This window comes from Trichosurus vulpecula, chromosome 3 (genome assembly GCF_011100635.1).
Source record: "Trichosurus vulpecula isolate mTriVul1 chromosome 3, mTriVul1.pri, whole genome shotgun sequence".
Lineage (NCBI taxonomy): Eukaryota > Metazoa > Chordata > Mammalia > Diprotodontia > Phalangeridae > Trichosurus > Trichosurus vulpecula.
The window spans coordinates 183,853,498-183,878,292 of NC_050575.1; the positions used below are offsets into that span (position 1 = coordinate 183,853,498).

General features: G+C 41.4%; 1 protein-coding gene across 1 annotated transcript in view; it reads right to left on the minus strand.

Moving 5' to 3' along the window:
- The window catches only part of CDH4 (cadherin 4), a 255,626-nt gene that overhangs the window by 71,052 nt on the left and 159,779 nt on the right, over nt 1-24,795 (minus strand). Inside the window, exon 5 of the mRNA XM_036749894.1 lies at nt 21,503-21,640. Coding sequence (XP_036605789.1) covers nt 21,503-21,640 — 138 coding nt within the window. The remainder of the gene's footprint in view (nt 1-21,502; nt 21,641-24,795) is intronic.

The following is a 24,795-nucleotide window of genomic DNA, read 5'->3' on the forward strand; positions in this document are numbered from 1 at the left end:
TTAAGACTCCCAAGAAGGTATCCAGCATTCTCAGGAAATGCAAGGATCTCAAAGATGTCTCTTGTACCCTGTTTAAAACCAGCAGTCAATCAGGACTATTTATGAGCAATCTCATGGCTCTGCAGATGCTGGGATTGGATAAACACTCCCGAGTGGCACTACATACAGACCCTTTGTGGATGGCAGTGAGGATGCCAAGTAGAGGAGGAAGCTGCCCATTACCAAGACAGTGATGCCTCTCTCCCGGCCCTAGCTAATACCACTTGGAGTACTCTGGAGGAGAGGAAAGCTCTACTGAGGCATCTTGGAATATTGAGTGACTGTACCATCATACCAAACCCACCAGGTCATAAAGCTTACAGCTAAGGTGACAGACTCTGACCATTACATTGGTGAGGTCATTAGGGAAATTGCCACCACATGTCCATTTGATATCATTGACATTGGGTCTTGGGTTGCCCCATGGAATTGGGGTAAGGGGCTATTCCTTTCAGCTAATAGGAAGGGCCCTGGGATGTAGAACTATAGAAGTGGGTGGTGAAATGAGTGCGCAGCAAGCTCAGGCCTAATGGTCTGGGACCTCATTCCAGTTGAAGTAGGCCTTCCTGTGGAAATACTGGCATCATTTAAACAGTCTACTGGCAAGAATGCTGGCATTATTTGAAAAACTTGCTGGTGGGAGCTCTGGGGCTGCCCCTCTGCTAATAAGCCCCTGTAACAGAATAAAATGCCCCGTCTCCAAAAACACAGGGCTGCTCTTCATCTGGAGATGGCCCAATGCTGATGGTGTATGGGAAGAAGTCTCCACATGACATGGTGGGAGTGATCATTCCCCTCGTCTCCCTATATGTATCACCCTCTTTTTCTCCCCCTTCAGAATCACTGGTGTGTGTGCGTGTGTGTGTGTGTGTGTGTGTGTACTCCACTGAGCCACTGGACTAGATTGCCCAACTGTCTCCATCCCTGTAACTCCCCTGGCAAGGCTAATAAACAGTTGTGGTGATTGGCATACCAGGTGTCTCTCCTTCCTTGTGGAATCTGAGCCCACTGGCTAATTTAGACAGCTCACTACACAACTTGGCCCCAACATACCTTTCTAGTTTCTTCAGACATTACTTCTGCACTCTGTGATTCAGCCAAACTGACCCTCTCTTTATTCCTCACTTTCTATACTCCACCTGCCATAACTAGGCCTTTGTACCAGATGATTGTAGGCTCCGTGAGGGCAGGAATGATGTAGGATATCTTTGCATCTCACCTGTCTTAGTACAGTACTCTATACAATGCTTACTAAATATTTGTTGAATCAAGTTGAAAAGGCAGGAGTTAGAGAAGAGGGAAGATCAGGAAGAAAAAAGAAAAAATGATCAGAACAGGGAAGGAGAGAGAATGAGTCTCAAATGTATCATCTGGATGCACAAATGGAAAAAAACATATAAACACTTTTGTTTCATAAATTCATTTGAAAATTCATAAACACAGTATTCTGACAGCCTCAAGAATTATGTCAGTAGCTATGAAAATTCCTTTCCATTTCCATTTCTGGAAGCTCTGTGTGCTGTGACCCTTCCTTTTGCACATTAGACCTTCCAGACAGTTAGGAATACTTAATAAGAAAAAACCCATAGCACTACTAAATCCTCAACTAAGCCTTTTTGGAGTATGCTGTGGTAGGCTTCATAACGGGTACGTGCTTAATGGAATTCTGGCTCTATCTCCTCTTAAAATGAGATTCCCTTCAAGCAGCCACCTTTTGCGCTTGGATGTGGTTTGCTGTATTTCATTACAGGGACAATAGAATGCTAACCCCCTTGCTCTAAGTGATCAGAAGCACAAGGCAGATATTTTGGAATGAGCGCTCCCAATTATTTTGAGCCCTAGGGGTCAAAGGTGAAACTAAGCCACTGCAAGGCTGGTAGTGTATTCCCAGAGTTTCCTGGCTGCATCCATCATGCCCTGCTCAGTTTTGCTGTGCCACACTGGACTGCAAATTAAAGAAACATACCCAGGTGTGGCATCTAGGGGGATACATCATAAAACTCAAAGAAGCACAATATTATAAAAAAAACCCAATTATGGAAAGATGCATTGGGGAGAGCTAAAATAAGAAGGAACAAGGCATATATTACTTCTGAGAATGAGAACGTAAAGAACAACTTTCAGAGTTTTGAAACTCATTGCCTGAATTCAGCTTGGTCAGAATGCATTTATAGGCATATTCTTGTTTGGATTTCAAAACAAGAAGGTATTGAACAGTTATGTTGTGTGTGTGTACGTGTGTGTGTGTGTGTGTGGGGTGGGGACTCTTGCTGAGGTAAACCCTAGGCTAGATGGCTTCTGAGTTCCCTTCCTACTCAGAGTTTCTGTGATTCTATGATGGACCAATGATACTAGAGGAAACAGGGGGTACTGGATTAAGACAGTTACCCTGAGTTGGTTCTTAGACCTTGAAGGCTGTTTTTGGTCGAAGGCCACCTTTTCTCAGTGTTGCTGTTGTTGCTGATGATGATGGTGGTGATGATTGCTAGCATCTAAACAGTACTTTAAGGTTTGCAAAGTACTTTATGTATATTTTCTCATTTGATTCTCACAATAACCCTGTGAGGTAGGTGCTATTACTATCATCATCCCCACTTTACAAATGCTGAAACTGAGGCTGAAAGATGAAGTGAATTGCTCTTAGCTTGTATGTGGCAGAGGCAGAATTTTGAACTTCTGACTCCAAGTCCAGCTCTGTATCCACTGAGTAACCTAGATCTCTAAACCAAATAAGAACTTTTAAACTTTTTTTTCTAATAAGTTGTCTAAGGCTTCCTCTATTAATCCTCTTCGGATCCCTCCTTTAGATGTGCAGATGAGTTTGGCTTCTTGAAAGCAACAACTCATGTCCCACTATCCAACCTACAGCTTGGACGATAGGATTAGAGGCAGATTCTGTGTCAGTCATCCAAGAACCAGGATAGCTAAGTTTGGAGAGGCTCAACTCCACAACAATTATGTGTAAGGGGTTGGTGCCGACCCTGGAGCTGTTAAGACCCTAGCACTTGGCCTGTTTCCTGGGTAAAACCAGACAGGCTTAGTAGGAGCTGGAACAGCAGGTGCCCGGAGGGAGGCCCTCTGCGTTTAACAGCCCCCTGTAGTCTTCCTACACATGCAGGCAGAGTCCATCCACAAGGGCCTCACAAGCCCAGAAGGAGGAACCTTGCTCTTGAACCAGTGCCTAACACAACAATGCTTTGATACTTTACTTACTGGAACATCTTTGATACTTTACAAGGGCATCCTGCTCCGTGCCTCACATAGCTCATACAGCTCTGATATCAGCTTGCTACACGCCTGAGCCTTCCCACGCCCCCGAAGAGACTGGAGGACGGCACCCCGCTTTGTTCCCATACTCCCATAGAAACTATCTTGCTACAGCCCTAATTTTCCCATATGCTTGTAGAAACCATAGTTTGCAACAATCCAGATTCTTCCCACCCGATATCGATCTTCCCATGCTGTCATCCCCTTACCCCTTGAACACCTGCTTCTGCTCATGTAGTGCAAAACCCTATAAAACTGGATAATGTCTCCCAATAAATCAGAGTTGTTTCTTCCCTGACTCTCGCCTCATCATTGTGTCCTGAGATTGGGGTCCTTGCTGGTCGGGGACCCCCCACACTGATGGATGTTTTTTAAGCCACAGCAACTCATGGAGACCATTACCTATAATCCGGAGGAGTTCTGATTGACATCTGTGACAGATCATGGATGTTATGAGATATTTTTTGTGGTATTTTGTGTGTGAGGAAATGTGAGTTAAGTGACTTGCCTAGGGTCACACAACTAGTAAGTATCATGTATCTGAGGCTGGATTTGAACTCAGGTCTTCCTGACTCCAGGGCTGGTACTCTAACCACCTTGCCACCTAGCTGCCCTTGGATGTTATAAAATATTAAAATGAGTGCATATCTAAACGTACTAAAGTGTGTCCACATAAAGGTTGCAGATCTTTGTCACCCAAAAAGAGGAGAGGGCTCTCCTTGCGGCCAGCATCAAAGCTTGTTGAGTTAGGTCATTCCCAGGCTAAACTGACAATCTTTCCAGAGAGATGATACTGTACTCTTCATACATTCTTTCCCAGCTCAAAATTAAAAAAAAAATCAAAACACCAAAACCCTTACGTATATTTAATTTTAAAGTGACTTTTAAGCTGGAGGAAACCTTAGAGATCATCCGGTATGGCCTTCTCATGTGACAGGTGAGGTAAAGGAGGCCCAGAGAGAGATGAAGGCCTTGATTTGCATAATGTCACCCAGGAAGCAAGCAGCAGATCTGGAATTCATACCTGGTCCTATTACTCTAAGAGGAGACCACGCTACTTCTATTGCTTGTTATTAACTCTAATAATTCCATATTTTAAAGATTCTAATTCAGAATCATAGAGAATGAAAATGAGAAGAATCCTGAGAGATTGTCTGATCCAAACCTTCCATTTTTACCAAGGAAGGAATAGAGGCCAGAGATGGTAAATGGTTTGTCCAAGGTTAATCACCAAGTTATTGATAGAGTTGGGGCTGGCATTCAAGTTGGCTGGTTTTTAGTCCAACTTTCTTTCTTCCTCATAGTTGCATGTTTGTGTGTAGGCACACACAGAGGTACTAATTACCTCAGGGCAGGAAGATTTTATGAATTTTGGGCTTAAACAGCAATTGAAAATGGTGGTATGCTAATGAATGCTACCAGAAGTCAGAGAAGCTACATTGCTGCTCTAAGAGTTCTGGTACAGAATCAAAGGAAGAGAACAGCTGGCATTTCTAAACTTCAAAGTCCTTTCAAAGGCCATCAATCAATCATTCATTCACTCAATCAATAAGCATTTATTAATTACCTACTATATACCAGATACTATGAATAAAAGTATAGTACAAAGAATGAATTGATCTCTACTTCATGGAGCTTGCATTTGAATTAGGAAGACAACTTGTAACACATATATGTATATATTTATAGCATAAATATAAAATGAATATGAAGTAATTAACTATAAGGTGTTTGGGAAGGAGGGGACCTAGCTGTTACAGGGGAGGGGGGGAGATCAGGAAAGGCTTCATGCAGAAGATGGTGCTTGAGCTGCTTCTTAAAGGAAGAGGGGGCCTCTATGAGAAGAGGGGAAGGAGGGAGTTCATTCCAGGTATGGGAGACAGCTGGTGCAAAGGCAAGTGTTGAATTCTTGCTGATGGTGAAAGTTAGGGGCATGGGCCATTAATGTATCTTGAACAAGTGAATAAGGTACGCTTTGGGGCTTAACCCTGTCAGCCTGTGTAACTCTAATTGGCTGAGATGCTGTGCTTTCTACTGAGGATGGAGAAAGTTGCATTATTCTTGATTTTAAACCAAGCACTACATGTATCCAATTTGCAAGGGACCAATAGAGCATTTATTACTGGGTTCCCCCAGCTTCTCTCCCTCTTTCATCTTTTGGCAACAAGACCCACTCTGAAAATTGAATTTTGAAATGCATCTGTCATTTCTGTTTTTTGAAACAGAGTGGTCATTTGCAATTTTGAACTTTAAGGGCTGAAATATTCATTATATTTAACTTCCATCAAGGGTGTTCCTGAAAGCAAAATTACTTAACTCAGTTTAGCTTCTTGTGTAGACCTAATTCAGAAAAACTTTATCTTCATGAATTGTTATTGCAATTAATTTCTCCTTTTTTTTCAGCAAGACTAGTTACAGTAATTAGATATTTTATAAAAATGAGTTATATTCATTCAGGCTAGCTTCACTTTTACATTTGATTAATCATATTACCATGGAGGTCTGGGGTTTGTCTCTAAGGAAAGTTTAATGACCTCATTTTAATTCTCCTCTTAACCACAGAGCAGGTATAAATGAACAGAAATAAAATTATCTCCCCCACCCCCTTCGGTCTTAAGATTATGTTTGATGGATTTTCTCTGTGACTGACCCATTTATAAGGGGACTGTCTATCTGGGTCTAATTAGCTTCAGGGCTGAGGACACAGAGTAAAGAAGACCTTGATGCTATACTCAGCATGATATCAAGAGATCAGAGTGGCTGGGCATAAATGCCAGTGGCTTTTTCATATCTTTGCATTATCATTTAAGTGGAATGAGAAAACACCCCTCCAATATCCAACTGCAGTTAGTTATTGACTAAGGGATTTTACTGGTGAGGAAAATATCTTTCTTTATGTTTTAACTGAGCATGGGAACTTTAAGTATCCATCACTTTAATTAGCTCAGGTTTGGGAATTAGGCACTCTAGAAACCAAAGTCTAACAGATACTTCGCCTCTCCTTCCTAACACGACATCAAAAAGTGGGAAAGTTCATCCTATTTTGACACAGGAGAGATGGCTTCAATATTTTATTGGCTGTGCCTAGGTTTGTTTTGGAAACTGCTTTGATGTCCTGGCTTTCTGGTTTTGCTTCAGGTCAGCAGATATAGAAAATAGGTGTTTGATTTCAGCTCAAACTGTCTTGATAGCTTTTTTTTTAAAATGCATTTTAATAGTTTACATCCAGGTTTTACAAAAAAATCTGTGTCTAGTTTGGCAAATTAGTGTGGTTTGTTTTCTTATTGTTCGTAGGTTGGTTTGTACCAAGTCCCTCTGAAAAGAGGTGCTGGGGGCAGGTTTAAACAGATTAAGGTGCTACTCAATCAATACTTACTGAGCACCTACTATGTTGGAGGAAGGCACTGGACTTCTATGTGACTTTGGGTAAGTCATGTAAGTCCTTTGGGCCTCAGTTTCCTTTAGAATAAAGGGGTTGGATAAGATCACCTCTAAGATCCTTTGTAGCTACTAATCTATGATCTTGCGAAGCTGTTTTTCCATCTGGGCAGGGATCTCTAGACTCACAGCTTACCTTAAAAGCAAGTTGTCACAAGAATGATGATGAAAGAGGGACTTAATATCATTAGAGGATACTGCCAAATGTAAATAAATAAATAAATATCTGGTTTAGAATTAAGAAATCAATTGGTAGAGACTCACTCCATGGAGGACACCTACACCAGAGTTTGTCTGGTAGAGTGCAAAGAGGAAGGAAGGGCAGAAATCCAGGAGGGCCTGTATTCTAATCCTGCCTCTGCCATTGACTCAGTGGATGACCTTGAACTAGTCACTTAACATTTCTGAGTCTTAATTTTCTTAGTTAAAAGAGTTGGAGTGGATAATATCAAAGGTCTCCTCCAGTTCCAACCCCATGGTCCTTCTAACACCGATATTCCATGTTCTAGGGGCATTTCCATCTCTAACAATCAATGACTCTCTGAACTTGGCAAATGGGCAGAGGCTTAGTGTGATGAGGGAGGAAGGCAGTCACAGCAATCTCAAGCCAGAGTGAACAAAGGCTGCCTGACCAGGCCTCCCTAGGCCACCTGGGGCTTCTCTCCTTCTTCCAGTTGTTGTAGCCCTGGCTGGTTTTTAAGAAAACTTGCTCTAATTAATTATTTATGACAGAGGTTTTCATCGAGACCTGGAATATAATTAAGGGCACTGAGTCCAATTCAATTTCCAAAAGCCAAATTCTTATTCAGTGAAACTCAGGCTGATTTGCAATTTCTCAGCTCTAGTGTTTGTGGACTTAATTGAAATGCACAGGAAATTAGGGATTTGCCCAGTGCTCAGCCCCAGTGGCTAGAATGGGGTCATTTTCATTTTGGCAGAGGGAAAGGGCAGCTTGTGGGCTCAGATGCTACAATCAGCAGTGGCCTGATAGCATGGGTAACCAACAAGAGCCATCACCATTCCAAGTCCAGTTCTTTCTTAATGACATATGAAGTTGCACAGCCCTGGAAAGTCCCTTTCTTTAAAACGGGCCTGGGAAGCGATGGAACAAGGCAGGAGGCTGCTTTATTGTAGCCAAAACTTCATCTTGAGCTCGGCTTTGACCTGCCTTGACCACCTTCCCCTGGGAATAACCTGAAGGCTGATTCTTCATTTTAGTTCCTTTTGACAGCTGCTTCCAAGTATGGCTACGATAACTTGGGTGTCAGATACCAGTATGGCTCAGAGGCTAATCTGCTCTCAAATTGGATTTCTCTCCTGCCTCTGAATTATCCATTTTTAATCCTCTGAGTCCTGGAGGTAAAGGTGTGATATGTGGATGAAGTATGGTCTGTTGAGGTAAAATACAGGTTTTTGTTGTGTCTGACTATTCTTGACCCCATTTGGGGGTTTCTTGGCAAAGATACTGGAGTAGTTTGCCATTTCCTTCTCCAGCTCATTTTACAGATGAGGAAACTGAGGCAAAAAGGGTTAAGTGACTTGCTTAGGGTCACACAGCTAGTAAGTGACTGAGGCTAGATTTGAACTCATGATGATGAGTTTTCCTGACTCTAGGACCAGCACTCTATCCACTGCACCACCTAACTGCCCCAAAATATAGGTACACTGCCCCAGGTACACTAGACTTTAGCTAAAGTGATGTTGAAGGGGCCAGTTATTTCCATAGCAACAATGTTATAGGAGGATAATGCATTTTTATGTAGATAAAATTTCGAATATAAATGCTTATACAGAGATCTAAGCTTACAATAGGGAATTGTGGGCAGTAAAAGAGACTGCTAATGTATACCATATATTATAGGCTGCTTTAAAAGGAAATTATGCTATGGAAACCTGAAACCCCAAGTCACTAGAGAGATCCCATTTTACTCTTTTAGGCAAGCATTTATTAAACACCTACTAGGTATAAGGCTCTGTACCAGGTACTGGGAAAACAAGGATAAGAAATGAATACAGCACTTATCTTCCATAAACCTATACTCAAACCTATACTCCATAAACCTATCCACAAATAAGAATGACACAAGGTAGAAGGGGCTTTATAAGAACTATGAGGAGAGAGACATTGTTTTCAGTTTTGGGATCGGAGAATATCTGGACATGGAGTCAGGAAAACCAATTAGGAGGCTCTTACAATATTTCAGACAAGAAATGATAAGTGCCTGACTTAGAGTGTTAGATAGGCAGGTGTAAGAGATGTTGCCAAGGAAGAATCACCTTCTTTGATAAAAAGGGAAGAGTCAAGAGGCAGTGCTAACTCCAGGATCTTGAAATTCCATGACTATGAGGATAGTGTTGCCATCAATTGGAATACAGTGTGGAGATTAGAAAGAAACAAGGGAAGGTTTTTGAGGAAAATGATAAGCTTAATTTTGGATGTGTTGAATTTGAATTCCAGATAGGACACACCAGTGAAAATACCCAGTAGGCACATGGAAAGAAAGGCTTGATACTCAGGGAAGATATACAGATTTGGGAGTCGTCTCTATAGAGGTGATATTTGAAGCCATGAGAGTAAGTGAAATTACCAAGAGGAGGGTAAGGAGAGAAGAGGGACCATGACAGAGCTCTTTGGTGCCACTAGTACTTAAAAGATGGTAGGGGGATAATGGAATAGAGAAGGATACTGAGGAGACAGGTAGGAGGAAAACTAAGAGAGATAAGTGTCATGGAAACCAAGGGAGAAGAGCATATTAAGAAGAGGTGTCAACAGTATCAAACGCAGAAAGATCAAAGAAGATGAAGACTAATATAAAAAGGCCATTGGATTTGTCAGCTATGAGGTCACTGACAACATTAGGAGAAATGGTTCAGTAGAGAGATGAGAATGGAAGCTAGATCACTGAGGCTGGAAGCCAGTGAAGATTTTATCTGTTGGTTAGTGAATGAAGGAATGGAGTACAAGGAGGTGGCAATGCGAGAAGCTGAGAGTAGTGAGGCCTCACTGAGTGGAGGAGCTAGAGAATGCAGTGAAATTATGGAAGAAGGACTGGAAGAGAGGTGAGCTCTTTCCTCTGTGAGAATCCCCCAGTTTAAAACATAGCTAGAAATGAGGACTCTCAAATGAGTTGGCCATTGTTTCTCAGACATATATATCATGCTATTGTCTGCATTAAGGAAAGGTACAATTCATCTCCCCAGAGAAGTGGTTCTCAAACTTTTTGATCTCAATACTCCTCTATGCTTTTAAAAACTATTGAAGCCTCTCTTCAAAGAGCTTTTATTTATGTGGGAAACATCAATTGATGTTTACCATACTGGAAATTAAAACATCCTAGTATTATTACAAAAATAATTTTGACCTTGAAGGCTCTCTAAAAGGATCTTGGGGGCCCATTCCACAGACCCCACTTTGAGAACTATTACTCTAGAGAAATAGAACAATGGATAAATACTGGTCCAAAGTGCAACCCGTAGAAGGATGAAAGCAATTGATTTGAGCTAGATGATGGGGTTTGAGTCACATTTCCACAAGTTGGGCCAAAAGTTGAAAAGAAACCCTCAATTTTTTCTTTTCTTTTTACCTTAATGTTCGAGAAATAGCTAGATGGAACAATGATCTTAGTTCCCCATGCTATGAACAAAGGCACCTCTGTAATTCATTCATTTAAAACACTTTTCATTAAATTTCTTTTATATGCCAGGCACTGGGCTAGGCTCTGGAGATTCAAAGATAAATAAAGAACAGTCTCTGACTTCCAGGAACCTATAATCTGTCTTGGGGTGGGGTGGAAGAACAATATGTATACAACAATATAATGCAAAATAAATACAAAGCATATATAAAATAATTTGTAAAAATTGGGTGACACTTCTGATGAGGGCACAGTCTCTGGGAACCCCCTTGAGTCTGGAGTGCAGTCTCTGGGAGCCCCCTTGAGCTGTCCCTGAGTCTTCCGGCTGGATCTGGCCTTCCCCTAGGGCCACAAGCCTCACATTGTCATTGGGCCCAGATCTCTCCCTCTATAGTTACTTTAGATATGCATGCCTTCAGTTACTTCCCAACCTTTGATATTCCTTCAGGAACTTCCTGCCCTTAATTCTATTCTCTTGGTTCCTGGACTCTGACCTCACCTGGTCCTCCTTAGACTTCCCCTCAAGACCTTCCCTAAACCCCTCCTCTAGTCACCCCAGACCACCCCTCAATCCCTCCTACAATCTTTGTGTATATAATCTCCATCTTGCCTCCATGAAGGGGCTCAGATTCAATCTAATTCAGTAGGTTGAATCTGGCCCGCTTGTGGAAACAGGTGTCACAAAGAGGGGGGATTTCTTAAGACAGCCCATTATGGTGAATCCCTAATAAACTTTCTCTTTTCCCTTGGCTGAGAAGGCTTGAGTCGAATTCTTTCGGCAGGACCCAGCGTGTAGGTTTTTTGGGGCCGCGGCGGTCACCCCTAGAAACATATGGTTCCCTACAACCATCATTTACAAAAAAACCTCTTCACTTCCACTGTCCCCTGTCCTGGTCAGAGCTCACCTGGAGTACTGCAGTGAATAGGAAATTGCATTTTAGGAGAAGACATTTTCGGAAAGACTGGAACACCTCCCAGGGAAGTCAGCTAGAGTGGCGTGGGCATTAGAAAACATACTCTGTAAGGATTGGTTGAAGAAGCTGATAATGTTTCACCTGAAGAAAAGATTTAGGTAGCACATGATTGCTATCTTCAAGTATCTGAAGGACTGTTATATGGGACTTTCAGTACTTCCATTCCTGGAACTCTCTCTCCTCACCTTTGCCTCTTGGCTTCTTTCACATCTCAGTGAAAACCCTAACCTCTCCAAGACGTCTTCTTTCCAATCCCTTTTAAAACTGAAGCCTTCCCTCTAGGATTACCTTCAATTAACTTGACCAAATCTTGTTCGTACATAGGTGTTGGCATGTTGTTTCTCCCACTAGATTGTGAGAGGCAGGAACTGTTTGCACTTCTTTTTCCTTTTTTTTTTCAATAGTACTGGCATTTATATAGTACCTTCTATATACCAGGAACTGTGCTAAGCCCTTTACAAACATCTTCCCCTTTTTACCTTCTCAACAAATCTAGGAGGTAGGAACTATCATCATGCTCATTTTATAGTTGAGGAAACGGAGGCAAATAGAAGGTAAGTGACTCGAAGTTACAAAGCTAGTAAGCGTCTAAGGCTGGATTTTAACTCGTCTTCCTGATTCCAGGTCCAATGCTCTATCCACTCTTGTGTGCCTCGTGTGCCTTTCTTTGTATCCCCAGCACTTAGTACAATGCCTAGCACACAGCAGGCATTTAATGCATGCTTGTTGACTTGACTTGTTCTGTTTGGCTCCAGAGGGAACAAACGGGTAGAAGCAATAGGTGGAAACTTCAAAGGGTCAGATTTCATTTTAATATAAACAAAAACTTCCTGGCACTAAGAACTGTCCGAATATGATGGAGATTGCTTTTTAAAGTAGTTCTCCATTACTAGGGCAGCTAGGTGATGTAGTAGAGAGAACACTGGGCTTGGAATCAGGAAAACTCATCTTCGTGAGTTCAAATCTGACCTTAGACACTTACCAGCTGACCCTGGGCAAGTCACTTAACCCTGTTGCCTCAGTTCCTTATCTGTAAAATTACCTGGAGAAGGAATGGCAAACACTCCAGTATCTTTACCAAGAAAACCCCAAATGGGCTCAGGAAGAGCAGGATGTGGCTGAAATGACTTAACAACATCTCCATTACTGGAGATCTCCAAGAAGAAGGTGGATGTTAACATATGAGGGATATGGTAGAGGAGATTTCTATTTAGGTATGAGTTGGACTAGAGGCCCTCCGAGGTCACTTCCAACCTTGAGATTTTGTGACTACACGACTAGATGACCTCAAGGATCATTTTCCATGACTGGATGGCCTGATCATTTGGAGTTTGGGGGAAGTTTTCTATAATGTCCACTGGCTAATACTTGAGATATCAGCCCTATCCAACATGTTTTCAATAGAGTGGCTACTGAGATAACCACAGCCAAGTTAAAATAACTTTTAATTAACATTTAAGAATAGGAATCTGATCATGCAAATTCTTCTGCATTTTTTTTAGCTGTGGCTGATTGTTCTTGATTAAACATGATAAAAATAGACTCAATATGTGTGCATGTTGACGTGGCTCTCCTTATGCTTCCTGTACTGCTCTTTGCTTCCCTCAGACCCTTGGCATCACCCTCCCTTTACTGCACATTGTTTAGGAGCAGTCAAATACCTGTGAGACGTCTCTGGGGAAGAAGATAGCAACATGAGCTGGCCCACAGTTATTTACAGCGTCCCCTATAATTACAAGATGCTGGCATGTGACCTAATCATGGGGAAAATTAATACTTGAGTTAAATCAAATAATCTCCCTGCCTAGAATGAAATTCCTATCCATCTCATATTCCTCCACTCCTATTTGCCTTTCATGTCTGATTGTAATAAGACTGCTCTTATAAATCCTCTCTTGGCCTATATCAATGTGCAATGCTCTATTAAAGCTAGACCTGAGAAGTGCATTACATATTATCCTCTTACCCTTCAAAAGATGGCACTGCTTTTTCTCTGGGTGTCTTATTTTATGCATATAAAATGGGGATCTGGAATGAGGTTAACTGGGACAGGTGAGTGGGATAATTTCCTTCCCTGTGCACATAGGAAAAGTTGTGCTAGCTAGCATTTTACCAGGCAGAAAGCTTCCAAAACTTGAATTTCAGATATTTCTCAGTCCAAATTTTCTGTGCAGTAGCTTTGAGTTGAGGTAGGAGCTAATCAGAACAAAACAGCACAACAAACACAGGGCTATTAGTGATGGTTATTCACCATTCTTCCTGGGTTTGGGAGAGAAAGCACTCTGCCTCACAGAACTTTTGCAAACCAAATTATTTCATCAAATCATTCCCTTTTCACTTATTTATAGGTCATGGGAAGGTGTGGTGCCAAAGAGAAACTATTTCTTTTTTTCCCAACATGATCAATAATATGTATGTATATATATATATATATATATATGTATATATATGTATATATACATACACAAACACACATATACATGCACACAGGTATATATGCATGTGTATACATGCATATACATATATATGTATACATAAACATGCATATACATATAAATGTGTATGTCTGCATGTGTATGTGTATATACATATGCATACACATACACACACATACACCCGAAAATGAAACCCCAAACCCCAAAATGAAGCAAGCCAAAGATTCTAAGGTGAGGTGAAGAAGGGTTCAATTCCAGAAGCCATGGTACACCACTGTGTAAGAGTATGGAGGTGGGAGATGGAATGTCATATGAAGCTTGTTACTATGTATGGATATGCCACCATATCTTCTTGGGAGAGGAAAACAAATTTTAACCTCTATAAGTGTTTTGAGTGACTTTACTATGTGATGGGAGCATAGGCTCTAGAGCTAGAAGGCACTTAAGAAATAATCACATTCAATACCATTATTTTAGCAATTAGGAAACTGAGACAAGAGAACTTAAGTGACTTGCTTCAGTCTCTTCTGCCTCTCGTCTCTTCCTTCTCCAATCCTGTCTCTATATAGCTGCCAAAGTGATACTACTAATCATACCACCCTCCCCTTCAGTCTTCAATGGCTCCCTATTTCTTCCCAGGATAAAATACAAAATCTTTAGCTTGGCATTTAAAACCTTCCTGGCAACTACGTAGACTTCTAGTCCTATTTCTTATCACCTTACTTTACATACTCTCCCTTCCAATCAAACCAACCAATTAATTATTCCTCATATAACTCATGTCCTCTACTAGGACAGCAAGGAAGCCAGCTTCTCACACATTCCCCCTGTCCCCAACCTTCCTACGCTAGGGCTGTTTCTTATGCTGGGACAGCCCAGAGTGGCTCACTTCCAGGAGCAATAGTGGAGCCAGTGAGGCTTGAGTTTTTCATAAGCAATAGTGGGGTCAGTCTGGCATGTCTGATTTATATCTAGCCTCTGATGTACATTATAGCTGGAATTGAATCCTTATTCACCTTTGCTTCTTAGAATCTCTAGCTTGTTTCATTTTTTTGGTAAAAAATAATATATGCATATATATTATATTATATTAATTTTCAACTATTTCCTCCCCCTTCTCAGATAGCTATCCTTTATCACAAAGAATAAAAAAGAAGGGAAAAATGCAGTTCTGTAAAACTAATCAACACAGAAAGCAGGTACAGTATTCCATGCCCATTTAGCTTTCTTCAAAGCATAGCTCAGATGCCATGTCCTCCCTTTCCTGATTCCCTGTTCTCCACCTTTTTAGCATTCTCTCTTAAAATGACCATCACTCTATTTCTACTTTGTATTTACTTATGCATGTTTTATTGCCTTTCCATCCTCTCTAGTAGAATGTGAACTCCATCAGATCAGAGACTCTTCATTTTTTTTTTCTTTGTATTCTCAATACCTAGTACAGTGCCTGGCAGATAGTAGGTGTTCAGTACGTATTTGCTTAATTGAATTGAATCACACAGGTAATAAGTCACAAAGTCCTACTCCTATGACTCCAAATCATCCTAATATTTTCAATGGGAAATTAATAATATTCAGTGTTACCCATTTAATAAAGTAAATGTGTATTCAGGACATTGCAGTATAGTCCCTGTCCTCCCACATTAAATAAGATTGACAGCAGTCTATCAGGTGCTTATTCTTCAGTAGGAACAAAAATAAACACTGATTTGTCTGTTCTCCAAAATGTGATCCATCTATCCCTCCTATCTTTCCCTTCATTATATCTATGCATCCACTCAGCAAAGCAGTGATTTTCCCCATCATTTTGGCCACTTTAATTTGCTTATCAGGTCCTCCCCACCCATAAGTAACGGGATCATTTCAAGCATTATTTTAGGGAAGAAATTATTCACCTCACATTACAGATGGGGGAAGGAAGGAGAGGGAGTAAGCATTTATTAAATGCCTATGTACTGTGCTAAGTATTTTACAAATATTATCTCACTTGGTCCTGATGACAATATTGTGAGGTAGGTGCCATTATGATCTCCATTTAACAACTGAGGAAACTGAGGCAGACAGAAGTTAAGTAATTTGCTCAGGGTCACAAAGCTAGTAAGCATCTGAGGCAAGATTTGAACACAGGTCTTCCTGATTCCAGAGCAGTTGATTAATCTTATGGCACCAACTACTGAGTTCTGAAATTGGTGATTCCAATGAAGTCTCACCAAGAAGTAATGCTAGGCATTTTTTTGGTAGTGATAAGAGAACTAGAAACAAAGTGAATACCCATAGAGTGGGGAATAGTCAAACAAGTTCCAGTATATGAATTCAATGCAATATTACTACACTGTAAGAAATTATGAATATGATGAATACAGAGAAGCATGGGAGGACTTATGTGAATTGATACAAAGTGAAGTAGACAGAATCTGGAAAATAATAAACATAATGGCTACAATTACATAAACGGAAAATTAGTAGCAACAAAGTGATTAAGACTGAATGCTGCAAAATCTTGTCATCCCAAAGAAAAAATACAAATTTTCCACTTTTCCATCAATGGTTCTGCTCAGTTTCAACTCCAAGATGAGCTTGGATAAGCTGATCACATGAAATCTCATCATCATGCTCATTGACTCAGCTTTTGATATTCAAGGCCTCTCCCCTCTGATTGGAGGGCTGGAGAGTAGAGCAACAAAGCCTTTCTTTTTAGAGTGCTTAGGGGGAGAGAATGAGGATGGTATCTCTGCACTGCCCTGCCTCGCTTAAATCCAGTTCCCTTGGAAGTCATGACATCACCTTCCTGATGTCTTGGTCCTCTTTGAGAACAAAGGACAAACAACAACAGATCTTTCCAGGTGAGTGTGCATTTTCTATCAGGAGTTCTGCTTGGTTTTAACTTCAGCAGGTCCCCCCTTTTTCAGCTTCCTTTTACATATTGTCTTCTTCCATTAGATTGTAAACTCCTTGAGGGTAAAGATTGTCCTTCTTTTTTGTATTGTCAGCACTTAGCACAGTACCTGGCACATAGTAGGCACTTAATAAATGTTTATTGAATTAAATTGAAAAAGAACCTTCAGAAACATTACATATGTCAGACTTTTTGGAATATGTTTATTAATTCTGTTGTACTCCCCCCTTCCCTTTTTATACTTTTATTATAAAAATCAGTTTTCTCAGAGAGGGAGGGGGACAGTGACATATTGAGAAATAATAGATGTTACAGAAACAAAGTAGATCAATAAAACTTTATTTGAAAAAAAGCGAAACTGCGGGAGTCAGAAGCATCCATCACTATCTTGCCTCCTAAATTTCTTGCTCAGGCTTAGTATTTCTCAGGATCTCTTTCTGATTTTATCCTTTTTAATTTCTCCTTTAGCCTCCATCCTTAAGTCTTCCCCTGCCAAAACCAAACTGATGAAAACATACATGGTAAGACCCGGGCTTGGGTGTGATCGCTAAAGTGACTGAGAAGCCATTGTTGCCCTAGAGACAGGCCTGTCATCTCAGAGGGAGAAGCAAATCCATTTCTTCCTTACCAATGACAATCTCCCATCCTCTCTGGCCTGCTCTAATCTTCCCTTCTTACTTCCTGCTGGGCTAGAACATTCTCCTTGGGGGTGAGAAGCTTGTCAGTAGAATCAAGAAAAGTCAGCAAGGCCCAAGAGTTGGGGATGGGAGGGGAGAGGGGCTCTCTACAGGAAGCCCAAAGAACTCTCCCTCTGAATGACAAGGAATTAAGAACCCCTGAAGGGGATGAGCTGGTGTGCTTCACCAGGGAAGAAAATCCTCATTTCCTCTCTTGCTGTCCTGGCAACTTTCCAAGGGTAGCCCCTTTTTACAATGAGCTGAATGGCTCTGTTTTGCTTTTGTATCTGAAATGTGGATTTTTGAATGCAGATGACATGTTTTGATTCCATGCAGTGGCATTTGTTCTTGAATCATCACATTTTAACCTCAAAAACTCAATGAGTTTCAGTGCAGTGCCAGTTTGTTTTTTTATTTTTTTTCTGGGCCATTTCCCAGGGCATAAAAATGCATTTCAGGCCCCAAGGAGGCCAAGAAGTAGAAAGTGCAGAAATCTTGTTCAGCTCTGTCTCATTATTTAAAGTGAATTAACAAGCGGAAACTTTTTACCTGTGCCAGTCATGGGGAAACGGCCCAGATGGGATTTTTGTACCTGCCTGAGATGAAATTCTGTTGCCCCCTGGAATAAATTAGAGGGGTCACTTTCCAGAAGGCCTCAGGATAATAGTCCGGTAAATCCCCCACCATTTAATTTATGCCCTCAGGGATCTCAGCTCCAAAGAGTCAACCTAGCTTGCCTTTTCCTGCTTTTTCCCCATTAGAAGAAAAGCAAATAAAAAACAGGTCTTCAAGTGGGGGAAGATCAGCATTTTCCAAACCATTTAACTTGATTCTTCGGCTGATTCCACTTTCTTGGGTCTGACGCAAGCTCAGACTGATAAGCTTCTCTGAGCAAGCCTTATGTAAAAGATCGGTCCCCATCCGCCTCTCCTCCTCCCACTCTCGAAAGCCTCAGGTGCTGGGGCCAACATGGACAAGGCTGCCACTGTTTTGCCAGGGTTTGGAATCTCAGGGCTCCACAACTGGATGATCCACCATTTCCCCACTAGATGGCATCCGTTTTTCATTCAAATGCTAACAGAAGATGGTGGTTGTCACAAGGCATCCAGTTACAGGTCCACACCTGAGACTTCAATGGTATACCTGCCCAATACAGTAAGTCATACACAGCTTTTGGGTTCTATCTAGGACATATTTTCCATACATCACATGAAGAACCTAACGTTTTTGTTTGGGAAAGCCCTTTCCCCTCAAGAAATAGAGATTAAAGTTCCAAGCAAGTGTGGAGTAACAAAAAAAGAAAAGAAAAACCATACCTGAACTTGGATTTAGAAACCTGAGGTCAAGCCCCAGCTCATATGTTTACTAGTTAGTCAGTAAACATCTATTAAGCACCTATTGTGTGCTAAGGACAGGAGATACAGAAAGAGGCAAAAGACAGTCCCTACCCTTAAGGATCTCACAATTTATTGGGGGGGGACAAAAAACAAACGCATACATACAAACTACCTATGGGATACATAGGAAATAACAGAGAGAAGGCACTAGAATTAAGAGGAGCAGAGAAAGGCTTCTTGTAGAAGATCAGATTTTAGTTGGGACTTGAAGGAAGTCAGGGAAACCAGGAGGAAGAGTTGAGGAGGAAGAACATTATATGACCTTGGGTAACTCTTCTTACCTCTCAGAACCTCAGTCTCTTCATCTATGAAATGGCGATAATAATAGAGTACTACCTGATTCACAGCGCTGTCAAGGGGAAAGTACTATGTACACTATTGAGATGTATACTATCACCACCACCACCATCACCACCACCACTACTACCACTACTACTACTACTACCACCAGCTCCACCACCACTACTACCACCATGACTAATTTTGTTGTTGTTCAGTTGTTTCAGCCATGTTTGACTTTTCATGACTCCATTTGAGGTTTTCTTGGCAAAGATATTGGAGTGGTTTGCCATTTCCTTCTTCAGCTTATTTTACAGATGAGGAAACTGAGGCAAATAAGGTAAAATGACTTGTCCAGGGTCACATAATTAGTAAGTGTCTGAGACCAGATTTGAACTCAGAAGATAAATTCAAATCTCCTCCTTTTCTTCCCCTTCCATTATAACTGACATGAGCTCTTGACCTCCACCAGCTTCATCCATCAGGAGGATGTCAGAGTAGCTGTCCTCTAAGATCTCTTCAAGCTCTAAGCATATGATTCTCTGGTCCCTTTTTGTCTCCCTGGCAGTGCCTAGCACAAGCACTCATACATGGAAGACGCTTAAGCAATACTTGTTGAAATGGATGGGTCCTTGACTCTTGAATCAGAGAACGTTGCTTTGAATCCTGGGTCTGCCAGTTAGGAGCCATGTGACCTTGGGTTAATCCTATGTGTAGTGAAAAGAGTCAGAAGACCTGGCTTCACACCAAACTCCCGTCATTTTGTGCCCCTGTGACACCGGGCAAACTGCAGCAGCTCTCTAGGACTCTTTTCCTCATCTATAAAATGAGGTGTTAGACCTGGATGGCCTCCTTCTAGCTCAAAATCTAGGATTTAACTTCTCTGAGACTCAATTTCCCCAACCGTAAAATGACAAGACTGGACAAGGACTCCTTGTAGAATGTAAGCCCCTTATGGGAAAGGGCTGTTTCATTTTTGTATCTCCAGTGTCTAGCTGCCAGAGGTGGGGAACCTGTGGTCTTGAGGCCACATGTGGCCTTCTATGTCCTCAAGTGTGGCCTTTTGACTGAGTCCAAGTTTTACAGAACAAATCCTTTTATTAAGGGGGTTTGTTTTTCGAAGTTTGGATTCAAAGAACCACACATAGTAAGCACTTAATAAAGTGCTTGTAAGTTAATAAATTGCTTGTGAGCTAAGTTCTCAATCTCTGATCTAAGAGAGCTTTGTGCCCTTTAATCCAAAACTCTGACTTACTCTCCATAGAGATTTCAGTCATAGGCCCAGAGAATGTTAGATGTTGGAGTACCTTTAGGTCACACTCCTACTTTTACAGAAGGGAAATTGAAACTGAGAAAACCTGAGTGATTTTCCTAAGGTCATACAGGTAGCAAATAGGATGTAGATATTCAGGCTTCTTGTAGTCCACACAGAAATAATTAGCACTGTGGTGGACACACAGTAGGCACTTAATGTTTATTGACTGACTGATTATTACCCTGTATCCTTATGCACTTTTGCCTTGATGTTCCTTGATGTAGCTAACTCTCCATTAACTATGGCCATGGGTCAGAGACTTTGCTGAATATTCAAGACCATTCTATCTCTTCTTTCTCCTCTGCCCCTACCTTTCCTACTTTCCAGAGCTTCTAAATATGATATGATAATATTTATATCACTAGTGGATTATAAAGGCTTCTATGCATGACATCTTCTATATGAAGTTTTCTTTTCCCATAGTCTGACCCCGGGTCTCAGGCAAGAGGTCAGGGTAGGAGGCAGAGAAACAAGTGAAAACATGGTCTGTCTGATCAAGGGGCAGCCGACTCTGAAGGTTAAAGAAACCAGAGAGTAGGCATCTGTCTTCTGCAGTCTTTCTTGACCGGCCAGCCAGCCATTAGAGGACTATCCCTGGAGAGGCTACTCTCTTCCTCAGGATATGTGTATAAAATCCCACTGCTCAAAGTTACCCCCAGTCTGTCCTATGTACTCATACACCCAGCACAAACACAGAACTCCCATGTACAGTTGATAAACATTGTGTGTGAGATCCTCATTGCTCCAGCAAAGCAAACATCGCCACTCAAACTATTTGTGCTTCTGAAATAGTATCCAAGCCACTCTATCCCAGGAACAACTCGAGTCTCCAGCTATCCTTCATGTGTGACAAATGCCACTAGGTTGACTACCAATCCTAGCAAACCATCCGATCTGCCTTGCCCCAATCAGATTGTCTCCTCAGCACAACCTCCTACTCCCCTCCACACTGCAGAGGTACTGGTGGCCCTAGAGTTTTGCTGGTTCATGAATCATTCTCCTTTCTTGCTCCAAGTCTTTGTTATACTGTTATCTATCAAGTCCCTTCTATCTGCCAAACAGGGAAACAGAGACAAGCCATATCCAACGTCCATGAATAACAAACACAGGGCTCATCCATGCATCACTGCGCTGATGGATTGGTACTTACAGTGCTCGTGGTGAATTCGGGTGGGTTGTCATTCACATCTGTCACTGTAATGATGGCTGTCGCGGTGTTTGAGAGGCCGTAGTTAAGGTTTCCTTCCATATCTGTGGCCTGAACGATGACTGTGTATTGCTGAACTTTCTAGAAAAAAAGGGGGAGGGGGAAATCCAATCAGTACAGCTCGTTTTGTTTCCTAGTGTTGAGCTTTTACAAAGAAAAATATTCCACAGAATGGGGCTCAGTAAAGGTATTTCTTGTTCATGCAGAGTTTGGCCTAGAAGCCTGAAGGTTCTCACTAAGCCTCTCCCTATTTACTCTTCCTTTATGAAGGACACTCTCATTCGTTTGTGGAGATGGGAAGAGAAAGGAATATGCATTTATATAGTGCCTACTATGTGCCAGGCACTATGCTAACTCTTTACAAATATTATCCTCATTTGATTAGCTGCAGTGAGTAAGATCAGGGTATGAAGGAAGCTCGGCACAGTATGCTCAGAGAGAAGTGCACACCTAGGTATATCACAGACCAGGCTAGAGTAACAAAAAGTCTGGAGACCGAGTGGTGAATACCATGGAGCTCTGAATCTGTAATCTCTTTGGAAAAGTCTCAACAACTTAGCTGATTTGGGGGGAAAATCAGCAAAGTTAAGTAGAAAATCTATAGTCAGTGTCCTGGGAATTCTCTAAGAGAAATGTCTTCTTTGGTATTTAAGTCAGTCCAAAACCATTCCTGGTCAGAAATGTAAAAGGAACTAGAACCCCAAACAAACAAAAAACCACCAAACCCAACCCAACTCCCAAATATCAACCTGCCCCCTTTCCTTTGCAGGTGCAAAGAGCCAAGTACAATTTCTGTTTGAAAACTTCATCCTGAAGGAGCAGTTAGCATTCAGGCACAGGTGTGATTTTTTAAAAAGCAAATAAACCTCGATGGAATGAATGCATTTTATTAGGCATTGAAGAATTCTTACTTCTTCTCTCCTTCTAACCCTCACTGGGAGTCCATTAGGACTGAATTTCCATTTCAGCTCAAAAGATCTAGCTTTTTCCAAATATCTTTTCCAGACTAACGGTTGAAAAATGAGTCTGGTCAAGCCTGAACCTGAGCTTATAATGGACCAAAGAGGTGGATTTTTCTGTAGCTCTAAAGAACTAAGGTGTCTTCTAAATAAAAGCACCTGCATACCAATACACTTTTCCTTGCCCTTCCTTCTCCAAAATCAGTTTTTCAAAGAGAAATTTGGGATTTGATAAAAGAATAACTCCAGGTTGGTTCTGTCAAAGGGCAGGACTCTCCCCTGCTTTCGAAATATCTCTCAGTGGATAATATTCCTGTGTCAGAGACATAGACCTGGATCCTCCAAGGAGTTACAGGAGCAAGGCACTTTCCAACCATTTTAACTCTCTAACCCCTACGAACTTGCTACATTATCAACGTCAACAAATGTCTGGGCTCATAGAGCCCCGAGCTAGGCACTGGGGAGAGAAATCTGTGCACAGCAGAGCCATGGTTTCTGACCTCAAAGATCTTAGTGTCTCTGGGGAGAGACCTGCTTTTTACTCTTCATATGCTTTGTGCTCAGATCAGACTAGAGGATTCATCATTTTCTTTCTTTACAATGTGCTTTCATGATATTTACTATTCCCTGAATGAACTTATCCTCACAATCTCCATCTGTTAAAGTCCTTCCTTTTTTCTTCCTTCTTCCCTCCCTCCTCCTCTCCCTTCTTCCGTCCCTCTCTTCCTTCCTTCCTTCTTCTCTTCCTCCCTCCCTCCCTTCTTGCCTCCCTCTCTCCCTTCTTCCCCCCTCCTCCCCTCCCTCCCTCCTTCCCTTCCTTCCTTTCTTCTTTCCTTCCTTCCTACCTCCCTTTCTTTCTTCCTCTCTTTCTCCCTTCTTTCCTTCCTTCTTGCCTGCCTGCCTTCCTTCCTGCCTTACTGCCTTAAAAAAACTAAATTTTAGCATTGTCTTTCATTTTCACAAAAATTGTTTCTGATATTTCCTCACCCTTACATAAGCCCTTTCTATATGCAAAATCAATCAACACTGCAATCTTGTCTGACAGTGTATACAACACACCTACAATCCTCTATCTACTGAAAGGGGGGAGATCCTTCCTCTTCACTTCTCAAGGGCCAAAATTGGTCACTACAATTACTCAGTATTTGGCTAAATTCTAGTATTTTTCTATTTGCACTATTATAGTCATGTAGTTATTACTCTGAATCAATTCAAACAAGTCTTCCTATTTTTCTTTAAATTACTCACATTTGGTTTTTTTCTTATGGTACAATAACATTTACATTCATATACCACAATTTGTTCAACTAGTCCCCAGTTGGGCACACATTTAATTTCTATGTTTTTTTTGCTATTACAAAAAATGCTTCTCTGTAGCTTTAAAAGGCAGCCAGGTAAGCACAGTGGACAGAGCACTCAACCTGAAGTCAGGAAGACCTGAGTTCAAATCTATTCTTGGACACTTCCTAGCTGTGAGACCTTAGGCAAGTCACTTAACCTTTCTCCACTTAGATTTCCAAATCTGTTAAGTGGGGATAATAACAGCATCTGTGTCTCGAGATTGTTATGAGGATCAAATGAATTAATATTTGTAAAGTGCTTTGCAAACCTTAAAGTGCTATATAAATGCTAGCTATCATTATTTTTATCTATGTGTATATACATATGTGTATACATACAGACATATACATATATGTATATATAAAACCTTTCTATCTTTGACCTCCTTAGGGTATATTCCCAGTAATGGTATCTCTGGGTCAACTTATATTAATGACCATGGTGACTTTTCTTGCATAATTTCCATAAAGGGTAGACCGATTCATAGCAACACCGATAAAAAAATATTCGTATACCTGTTTTCCTACAGTCCCATTCTATACTATTTTCTTTTTTGAAGGGAGACATGATCTCTTTATTTTGCCCAGGCTAGAAGTGCAGCAGTGACTCGTGGCCCTGATCCTACCGCTGAAAGGCCTGGGAGCTTTAATCTACTCCATTCTGACCTGGGCTGGTTCATCCCTCCTTTAGAGGGCCTGGTGGCCTCCCACTCCCAAGTACTTGCTAGACTAAGTGAAGACACTTGACCAGTTTAGGCCAATGCATTCAGAACTTGGGACCTCAAGAGATACGCCAGCCTCAACTTCCCTGACAGAAAGATTACAGGCATATACCACTACACTAGTCTATCTACATAGTTTACCATTCTGGCTTATTTTGAAAGTGAAGCCCAATAGTTTTTTTTGGAGGGGGGAAGGCAGGGCAATTGGGGTTAAT